The sequence below is a fragment of the Quercus lobata genome, chromosome 3, assembly GCF_001633185.2.
Source record: "Quercus lobata isolate SW786 chromosome 3, ValleyOak3.0 Primary Assembly, whole genome shotgun sequence".
NCBI classification, from domain to species: domain Eukaryota; kingdom Viridiplantae; phylum Streptophyta; class Magnoliopsida; order Fagales; family Fagaceae; genus Quercus; species Quercus lobata.
In genome coordinates this window covers 68397547-68408245 of record NC_044906.1, presented here as the reverse complement: position 1 = coordinate 68408245, position 10699 = coordinate 68397547, and the positions used below count along the sequence as shown (strand labels likewise).

Below are 10699 nucleotides of genomic sequence, written 5' to 3'. Positions count from 1 at the left end.
CAATCTTCTAGTTTAAGCCTACGTCTGATCAGCCTAGCCCAACCAGCCCATTAGGTCATAAGCTAACCCAAATCTGAAATCTACACTAGTCCTAGGTCCAAACCTCTTTTAGATTTAAGCCCAACATCCATTGGCCCACGCATTTTAATAGAAAGGGGTCCGTCAGAGCTGTAAATTAACAATTGATTCACAATAAATCTTGACATGTCCATTAATTAATTAAAATAAATTTTGGTGGGAGCTTTTTGTGTACTTTTGTGAGGCTTTGGGTATGAATGGAAGAATATTTTGGTGTTTTTGCTTTTTTGACTTTGTTTTGGGAGTCAAATGGCTGTTATTGTCTGAGCTGCTGTGGGGAGGAGACCGAGTTATCCGCCGACGATCTCCATTTGTGAGAGAGAGAAATAAAGAAAGAACTCTGGTATTGTCTTTAATTTGGAGACTTTGGAGGAAGTGGTGGGAGAGGAAAAAAAAGGGGGGAAGAAATAGTATGGATAAAAAAAAAAGGGGGAAAATAAAATAAAGAATAAGAAATTAAAGAGAAAGGTTGTTACAATATTTTCTCAATAAATTTTAGGTGATAGTTTGTTATTGGTGAGTAAAAATAATAATTTTAGTGATGATTGATAAGTTCAAATTAGAATCAGCAATAACTAATCACATAAGATTTACTATGAATATGTTGTGAAAAATATTGTGAATATAGCATTTTTAGTTAATTTTTTTTTTATAATGAATTTTAGTTAAAATTTGATGACCTACAAGTCACTATATCGTTACCACAAGTGATTCACGAGATTTGTTAAAAAAAATCATTAGAAAAAATTTAAAAATATTATCATTGGGAGATTTTAAAAATATGGTTGTTGTGAATTTGAAAAAATATAGTTATTAGAAATAAATGAAGAAAGATTGAAAAAACAAACAAAGAAAGATTAATAAAAAATGAAGAAATAATATTTGAATGAGATAGATAAAAGATAAAGGATCCGTTGGAAAGCATATTTGAAAAAATAAGTAGTTAAAAGATAAAAAGAAATGTTCACTCTCCAAAGTATACAAAATTTTGGAGAGACTGCTTGAGATGCTCTTAGGGTTTAGGATAGGGTTTAGCCATTTAGGATATGTGAATAGGGATGGTAGTAGATAAGAATGTGATGTGTCACCCTTTAAGGTCACCTTAATATCCTTGTGCATTGAATTAGAACCTAGAATCTATAGCTATGAATAAAGCTTGACATGCTCATTAATTAAAAGAAATTAGTCGCTAACCCGTGCTATGTAGGGGAAAGTTTGACAATTTTATTTTAATTATTATACATATTTATTTTCTTTATTAAGTACTAATAAACTAAAAAATGTCAATTAATTTCATATTAACATGATATAATATTATATATGTTATCAAGGTTAATGGTAACTTGAGGGTTATTTCATAGGTTCATATAACAATTTTCACATTAAAATTGCAATAATATAACAACAAAAACTCACATACAAATAAATACGAAGATAATTTGTTTATGCTTGTATGCTTCCACTTCTCATGGATGGAAATCTCCATTACTGTATACGGTCATATCTCTATATTGCTGTACACATAGTTATCAAAACGTGAATCGTATTATGAATCGATTTTTAATTTTTTTGTATCGTGTATTGTATCATATCGTGTATCTTACGATACACAAACACTTACTAAAATTTATAAAAATTATAAATATAGATATATAAATGGTATATTCATTATAAATTTTGAATATATTTAACTAATGACTAATTTATTCATCACTTATGTAATAATATTTAACAAGTTAACTAAATAAATCAAACTAGCATGTGTTTATAACATACACATTCACAGTCAAAAGTGATACTATATTACAAATGACCCAAAAAAATAATTTATTTTTGTTATATTCTTTAAATTGCCTAATCAACCCTATAGGGGTGAAATTCCCAAAACTAACAGTGGGCCTGGGAACCCACACGAAGCCTAACCATGACCCAATGGGGAATAGGGGCCCAAATGACTTCTGGCCCAACCCTGTTGAGCCTGGTTCGTTTTAGAAGACGTCCGAGGAGGAATGCCTCCTCGGACACGCAAATATGGGCCCAGTAAGCGTCCCCTCCACAGTGAAGAACCCATCCAGGCGAACGTGGGTAGGAGGGTGAGCCTCACGCAGCAGGAAAGAGGAAAATGTAAGACATCAGGGAGAAGCCACAACTGCCACATTAAATGCAAGAAAGCTACCTTTTCAGCCGCATTAATATGGAGAAGACAGGCGAACAGTATTCCATTGGTCAGTGCAACTCACAGAAGGATAAGGGAGATGACCGATGGGACAGGCACTCAAGTGAAGGTCCAGATGACTAACAAGTGTAAGGTTCTTATCAATTCAAGGAGGCTATATAAGAGAAGGAGATCCCCATGAAGAGGGGATCGGAAAATTAAGAAAAAAGAGAGAGAGAAAGGTTAAAGAATTCTATAGTCTGTGAAACAGAGCAAGAGGTGCACTTATACGTCTCCTCGGACCGATATCTTATCAAACGTAAATGGAATATTCTCACGTTCAACGTATTGCATGGCATACATCTAACTGACGTTCACTTCGTCTAGTTCTAGCTCTATAACCCACTCTCTATAAATTCAATGTCTGGGGATTTTTGGGCCAGAACCACTCACTTGCTAGGCCTGGGCCCCAAAAACCACCCCTACAATTGGCGCCGTCTGTGGGACGAACTTGTATCTCGACAAGTGAAACGGTAAGAGATGGAAGGATCAGGTCCGCGCCAAACTGGACGTGCAGAATCTCAACGGCAGGACAACTTTTTAAATCTCGAACGAGGAAAGGACCAAGATAACCAACGAGAGGGCAATGTGAACACCTCTCACACGAGTAAAAGCCGCGCAAAAGGGAAAGATCATGCATCCCATAAGCAGAACGAGCGAAAGGCTCTACAACAAAAGATTGATGATTTGAAGAAGAAGCTGCGTCGAGCGCAGCAATAACGTCCTCCACCCCCCTCGGACACTAGCAGTGATGAGGATGGCGAGTACAGGCGAAGGACAAAAACCCCTTTGAGCGAGACTTTTTCCTATGAGGAAGAACGGCCTCGCAAAAGTAGCCACAAAAGCCCGTCTTACCAAGGCCTGGCCAATGATGCCATGAGCAAGGTCCTAGATCGCATCTCCCAGTCGCCGTTCACGCGTAGAATAGAGAGGGCAGTGCTTCCTCGGCGGTTCAATCAGCCAACGTTTGCCATATACAATGGTCGGACTGACCTAGTGGAGCATGTACGCCAATTCAACCAGAGGATGGCCGTCCACTCTAGGGACGAGGCGTTAATGTGTAAGGTGTTTCCATCCAGCTTGGGACCCCTGGCGATGAGATGATTTGATGCCCTCCTGCCGAATTCCATAGATTCCTTTAAACAACTGACGCAGGCTTTTGGTTCCCGCTTCATCACCAGCACTAGAGTCCCTCGGCCCCTCGACTCCCTCTTATCCTTGTCCATGCGGGAAGGAGAAACGCTGAAGGCCTACTCAGACAGATACTGGGAAATGTACAACGAGATAGAAGGAAACTACGATGACGTCGCCATTAGTACGTTCAAAAGGGGCCTGCCGACAGAACATGGCTTAAGAAAGTCCCTCACTGGGAAGCCAGTCACCAGCGTGCGCCAGCTCATGGGCAAGATAGACAAGTACAAGAGGGTCGAGGAGGACCAGCAAATGGGGAAGGGTAAAGCGAAGGTTGTCCCTCAAGAGAGGAGGGACTTCAGGTCAGACCGCTTTAACAGCAGTAACAAGCCGAGAAGGGACTACGCGGAACAGTCCGGACCCACTGGGGCTCAGGCAATCCATGCTGTGTTCCGAGAACCGTTGCACAAGATCTTGGAGAATGTGAAGTGCGAACCCTTCTTTCATTGGCCAAACAGGATGGCAAGCGACCCCTCAAAACACAATTAGAATCTGTACTGCGCGTACCATCAAGAGCCCGGTCACACCACTGACGACTGCAGGAATCTGAAAAACCATTTGGATCAGCTTGTCCGAGAGGGAAAGCTGAGGCATCTATTGCACCGCCCTGAACGGTCGAATGTCGAAACCAGAGAAGGCACATTGAGGCCACCCATTGGCACAATAAATGTCATTCTTGCCGCACTCGGGAGGACCGGTTCTAGCCCTTTCAGAGTAATGTCAGTGGGCAGGTTCCCGACTGAGCCAAACGAAATGGAATCCAAGAGAGCCAGAGTGAGTGCCACACCATTAATCGGGTTCACGGAGGAAGACAAGCAAGGAACTATTCAACCCCATGAAGATGCCCTAGTCGTGACGCTCAGAATAGGAGGTTATGACATGAAAAGGGTGTTAGTTGATCAAGGCAGTGCCGTGGAGGTAATGTACCCGGATTTGTATAAGGAGCTGAACTTGAAGCAGGAAGACCTATCGCCATACGATTCACCCCTGGTCAGCTTTGAAGGAAAAATCGTCATCCCGAAAGGCATGATTAGGCTGCCTGTGCAAACAGACTCAGACGTAGGGGAAATGAACTTCATTGTCGTAGATGCATACTCCCCCTACACAGCTATTGTGGCCCGGCCATGGCTTCATGCACTAGGGGCTGTGTCGTCAACCTTGCACCAAAAAGTGAAGTATCCGTCAGGAGGTCAGGTCAAAGAAATAATAGGGAACCAAGGAATGGCCAGACATTGCATGGTGTCGGCAATCTCACGACGACCAAATAGCGAACCTTCTACTTCAGCCGGGAACGGCTTATAGCAATCAATGACCCCGGTCCGAACTGCGGGTAGTGGAGGACCGGCCGTAGAGGTGAGCTGTGAGGAGCTGGAGAAAGTGCTCATCGGATCAGACCCTGAGAGGTTTTTTCAGATCGGCTCGGAATTACCAGCACAGGAGAAGTCAACGCTAATTGATTTTCTTCGACGGAGTGAGGACATATTCGCCTGGGATCCTTATGAAGCCCCCGGGGTTGACTCAGATCTCATATGCCATCACCTTAATGTTAATCCGGCCATAACACCAAAGAAGCAACCTCCTCGGCACCCATCGAAGGAACATGCAGACGCTGTGAGAGAAGAGGTCGCAAAATTGAAGAAAGCTGGGACTATCAAGGAAGTATTCTACCCCGAATGGTTGGCAAACACAGTCGTGGTAAAGAAGAAGAGCGGGAAATGGCGGGTCTGCGTAGATTTCACGGACTTAAACAAGGCCTGCCCGAAGGATCCTTTCCCAATGCCGCGGATAGACCGATTGGTAGATGCGACTGTCGGACACCCCCGAATGAGTTTTTTGGATGCTTTCCAGGGATACCATCAGATATCCCTGGCTGCCGAAGACCAAGAAAAAACCGCTTTTGTCACCCCAGTTGGCAACTATCATTATAAGATGATGCCTTTTGGCCTGAAGAATGCTGGGTCGACCTATCAGAGGATGATGACTAGGATGTTTAAACAGCAGATGGGCAAAATCGTTGAAGTGTATATAGATGACATGGTAGTAAAGAGCAAATTGGTGGCCGACCACATCAGAGACCTCGGTGAAGTGTTTCGAATCCTGAGAAAATACAAGCTACTACTGAACGCATCCAAATGTTCATTTGGGGTGGGATCAGGAAAGTTCTTGAGCTATATGGTAACCCACCGAGGAATTGAAGTTAACCCTGACCAAATAAGAGCCATTCATAGCTTGCAACCTCCTCGGAATCCCAAAGAGGTCCAGAAGCTTACCGGCATGATAGCTGCTTTAAGCCGTTTCATCTCCCGGTCAGCGGACCGATGCAGGCCTTTCTTCCTCCTATTGCACAAGTGGAAGGGTTTCGAGTGGACTAAAGAGTGTGCTTTAGCTTTCCAACAGCTCAAGGAATATCTCGCCCGACCACCGATCATGTCCAGTCCTGATGCCGGCGAGGTGTTGTTCGCATACATCGCAGTAGCCTCTCATGCGGTGAGCTTAGTGCTAATCCGAGAAGATAATGGCACGCAGCGGCCCATGTATTACGTAAGCAAATCGCTGCAGGAGGCAAAGACCGGGTATCTACCCCTCGAAAAAGCTATATTGGCCGTCGTACAAGCCACGCGGAAGCTCCCTCACTATTTTCAGGCACATACAGTAGTTGTGCTAACTCAACTTCTACTGAAATCAGTCCTCCGCAGCGCCGACTACACTGGGAGAATAGCTAAGTGGGGAACAATCCTGGGCACCTTCGACATTAGATACATGCCTCGCACCGCCATAAAAGGTCAGGTCCTCGCCGATCTAGTAGCTGAATTCGCGGAGCCCACCTTAGAAGGGATGGAAATGTCGGGGTCACCAAGTGCTGATGGGAAACTGGTTAGCACGGTCTCTCAGCATGAGCACAATAGGTGGAGAGCACACATCGATGGTGCAGCAAACCAAAGGGGCTCAGGGGTGGGGCTCGTTCTAGTCTCTCCCGAAGGGATAACCATAGAAAAGTCGTTGAGGCTCGGATTCTTGGCCACGAATAACGAAGCCGAGTATGAGGCACTGTTGGAGGGAATGTCGATGATCCGGAAATTGGGTGGAACGAGACTCATTGTGGGACAAGTAAACGGGGAATTGGAGGTGAAGGATGAAAGAATGCAAGGGTACCTTGCTCGGGCTAAACACCTGCAGACCCATTTCAGTGACTTCCGATTAACGCATATACCTAAGAGTGGGAACACCCATGCGGATTCTCTCGCAACACTGGCCACCTCCTCGGGTCAGCCCCTTCCGCGGGTTATTTTAGTTGAAGATCTCTGCCGCCCAACAACAGAGGAGCCCAACGGTGTTCGGGTACACAGCGTAGGGGCAGGAACTAGCTGGATGGACCCTCTGGTGCTGTTCTTAAAGCACGACACCTTACCGGACGATAAGGTTGAAGCTGACAAAATCAGGAGGAAGACTTCTCGATTCTGGCTGTCCGAGGACTCCAGACTTTACAGACGTACGTTCTCGAGGCCATACTTGCTGTGTGTGCACCCAAGGGCTACGGAACTCATCCCAGAGGAGTTACATGAAGGGATTTGTGGAAGCCATACGAGGGGCAAGTCCCTCTCCCACAGGGTCATGACGCTGGGTTACTGGTGGCCGAGCATGCACAAAGAGGCTCTAGAATATGTGAAGAAGTGTCACCAATGCCAAAGGTTCGCCCCGAACATACACCAGCCGGGCGGAAAACTTAACCCATTGTCCAGCCCTTGGCCATTAGCACAGTAGGGCCTAGACATACTAGGGTCGTTCCCCAAAGCAGTTGGGAATAAGAAATTTCTTCTCGTCAGCACCGATTACTTCACAAAGTGAGTCGAAGCCGAGGCGCTGGCAAACATCAGGGACGTCGATGTCAAGAAATTTGTTTGGAAAAATATTATCACTAGGTTTGGGACCCTGCACACCCTGATCTCGGACAACGGCCTCCAATTTGACAGCAAAGCCTTTAGAGAATACTGTAATGAGCTGGGGATTATCAACCGATACTCCACACCAGCCTACCCACAGGGTAATGGACAGGCGGAAGCCTTCAACAAAATCATAGTGAATGGGCTGAAGAAGAGGTTGGACGACGCGAAAGGGAGATGGGTTAAAGAGTTAGCCCACGTCTTGTGGACGTACCGCACCACGCCTCGCAGGTCCACAGGAGAAACCCCCTTCTCATTGACCTACGGAGCCGAGGCTGTCATCCCACCGGAGATAAACTTCCCAACCCAGAGGACTACCGCCTTCAACCCTATTGCTAACAACAGCCTTCTGGAAAAAATCCTGGATCTCCTCGAAGAAAAAAGGGAAAGTGCGATGGTTCACCTAGCTTATTATCAGCAAAAGCTCAAACAGGGCTACGACGCCAAGGTGAAGCCAAGGCCCTTAGCGCCCGGGGATCTAGTGCTGAGGAAAGTCCTGGGCACCGCGAGGAACCCTGCGTGGGGAAAGCTTGGACTAAACTGGGAGGTCCCATACCGTATCACTTCAGTAGCCGGCATTGGGGCATACTTTTTGGAAGACTTGAACGAACATGTAGTGCCACGTCCATGGAATGTAAATAACCTGAAAAGGTACTGTTATTAATGAAAGATACCATGCTTGATGCCGTGTCACTGTACAACAGTTTTCACTAAGTGTTAAACAAAACCCAAGTCTTGCATGACTCCTCGGACCACAGACTTGGGGGAAATTAACCTCGCAACAGTTTTCACTAAGTGTTAAACAGAACCCAAGTCATGCATGGCTCCTCGGACCACAGACTTGGGGGAAATTAACCTCGCAAGAATCGTTACTAAATGTTAAACAGAACCCAAGTCATGCATGGCTCCTCGGACCACAGACTTGGGGGAAATTAACCTCGCAAGAATTGTCACTAAGTGTTAAACAGAACCCAAACCCTGCATGGCTCCTCAGACCACAGACTTGGAGGAAATTAACCTCGCAACAGTTTTCACTAAGTGTTAAACAGAACCCAAGCCCTGCATGGCTCCTCGGACCACAGACTTGGGGGAAATTAACCTCACAACAGTTTTCACTGAGTGTTAAACAGAACCCAAGTCCTGCATGGCTCCTCGGACCACAAACTTGGGGGAAATTAACCTCGCAAGAGTCGTCACTAAGTGTTAAACAGAACCCAAGTCATGCATGGCTCCTCGGACCACAGACTTGGGGGAAATTAACCTCGCAAGAATTGTCACCAAGTGTTAAACAGAACTCAAGTCATGCATGGCTCCTCGGACCACAGACTTGAGGGAAATTAACCTCACAAGAATCGGCACTAAGTGTTAAACAGAACCCAAGCCCTACATGGCTCCTTGGACCACAGATTTGGAGGAAATTAATCTCGCAACAGTTTTCACTAAGTGTTAAACAGAACCCAAGCCCTGCATGGCTCCTCGGACCACAGACTTGGGGGAAATTAACCTCGCAACAGTTTTCACTAAGTGTTAAACAGAACCCAAGTCATGCATGGCTCCTCGGACCACAAACTTGGGAGAAATTAACCTCGCAACAGTTTTCACTAAATGTTAAACAGAATCTAAGTCCTGCATGGCTCCTCGGACCACAGACTTGGGGGAAATTAACCTCGCAAGAATCGTCACTAAGTGTTTAACAGAACCCAAGTCCTGCATGGCTCCTTAGACCACAGACTTGGGGGAAATTAACTTCGCAACAATTTTCCCTAAGTTTTAAACAGAACCCAAGTCTTGCCTGGATCCTCGGACCATAGACTTGGGGGAAATTAGCCTCGCAGCAATTCTGTCTAAATTATTGACTATCATTCTTTATACATTCATTCATTCGTGCTTGGTTTTCAGCAGTTAAAGGCAGAATAAATATCCATTTATGATAAAAACAGAAGAGAAAGTAAAACAACAAAAGGAAAAGGAAATGACATCTTTCATTAAAATTCCCAAAAGCGTTCATTTTACAACCGTTAAACAAAACAAAGTATGAAAGATCTAACAAAAAAGATCCTACACTACTTTCCTAAATCTGATCCCTGAGCAGGCCCAGCTTGGTCGTCTACTGGTTGTGGCCCCGGAATAGTCTCCTTAGCCTGTGCAACAACCTCCCTGATGGAAAGACTGTCCTCGGGCAACTTGCCCTTCACGGCCGGTTGCGCATCCTCAGTTTCAGGAACAGCGGAGTCTGAGGCTAAAGCCTTCGTGGGGAGAGGCACTTCAGTTGCGGCCTCGTCAGGAATCTCACGAACGTCCTCAAGAAAAAAGATGTTATCAGTTTTCCTAAGATCGGAATCCACTGGGACTGCCGCCCGGTCCAAGGCTACACCCCAAGACAGGGTAATGTATTCCCTGCATACAGTAGCCACCTCCTCGGCCAGCCTGACCTCAGTATCCTTAACCCCGCGTTCATAAGAGGCTGCCACTGCCTTCTCGGCCGCCTCCCTGGCCAGGCGGGCCTCCCCCTTAACCTTTGCAAGCTCGGCCTTAAGATCTGAAACCGCCTGCTTCTCTGCCCTAAGATTTTCCTTGGACTGGCGGAGCTGTAGGCGCAGATCCTCAGCCTGCTTAGTGGCATTTTTGAGGCCGGCTTCCGCGCTGTCCCGCCCCTTCTTCGCCTCCTTTACCTCATGGCTCAGGCTATCGTTTTCCTTCTTGAGGTCGCCAGTAGTCCTCTCGGCAATGCGGCGGGACTGGACCTCATTATGAAGGTCCTCACGAGCTTTTTTGGCCCACTCCTCAGCAACGAAAATTTGCTGAGTAACCTGCACCAGGAAAATAAAAGCTTAATCAAAAAGAATGGTGAATAAATGGACACGTAACCAGAGAACAAGATAGTAAAAGTTTTCGCTTACCATGGCCATGTCCCTCTTCAGCGACATGAAGAGTTCTGGTTGCTGAGTTTCCCGGAGCCCCTTCATGTCGCGAGGCAAAAGAAGAGGCTGTTGCAGGGCCTCAGCCAAGAATGACGCCTCCTGTCGTTGGGATTCCCACAAGGTTGCATCCCAAGAAATTGGAGCGCCATCCAGTTCGAGCCGCGACGACCATATCCGTTGTTCCCTCCGAATAGCCGCCTCGTCTCGGCTATCAATGGACTTGGTCCTCTTCTCTTTGGGCTCCTTGGTCTTTTTGCCCTTCTTCTGAGGTTTGGCTTTTTCTTGGCCAACCTCACCCTCCTCCAACTCCCCCACAGGCCTCTTGCGCCTTAAATTGGGCATAGGCTGCAACG

At 46.0% G+C, this 10699-nt stretch overlaps 1 protein-coding gene across 1 annotated transcript; it reads left to right on the top strand.

The window, feature by feature from the left end:
- The first annotated feature begins 4792 nt into the window (after positions 1-4792).
- LOC115981328 lies at positions 4793-9342 on the top strand. The gene is made up of 4 exons (XM_031103481.1): positions 4793-5143; positions 5333-7173; positions 7405-8059; positions 9325-9342. Exons 1-4 carry the CDS (start codon positions 4793-4795, stop codon positions 9340-9342), a joined length of 2865 nt encoding a protein of 954 aa, XP_030959341.1.
- The last annotated feature ends 1357 nt before the right edge of the window (positions 9343-10699 follow it).

Bases quoted from the DNA above. Each gene is read 5' to 3' on its own strand.
- LOC115981328 (XM_031103481.1), top strand. From the start codon at position 4,793: ATGACCCCGGTCCGAACTGCGGGTAGTGGAGGACCGGCCGTAGAGGTG. The intron at 5,144-5,332 runs GTATTCTACCCC...GATGCTTTCCAG, and splicing joins AAGCTGGGACTATCAAGGAA to GGATACCATCAGATATCCCT. The intron at 7,174-7,404 runs GTTCGCCCCGAA...TATTATCACTAG, and splicing joins AAGTGTCACCAATGCCAAAG to GTTTGGGACCCTGCACACCC.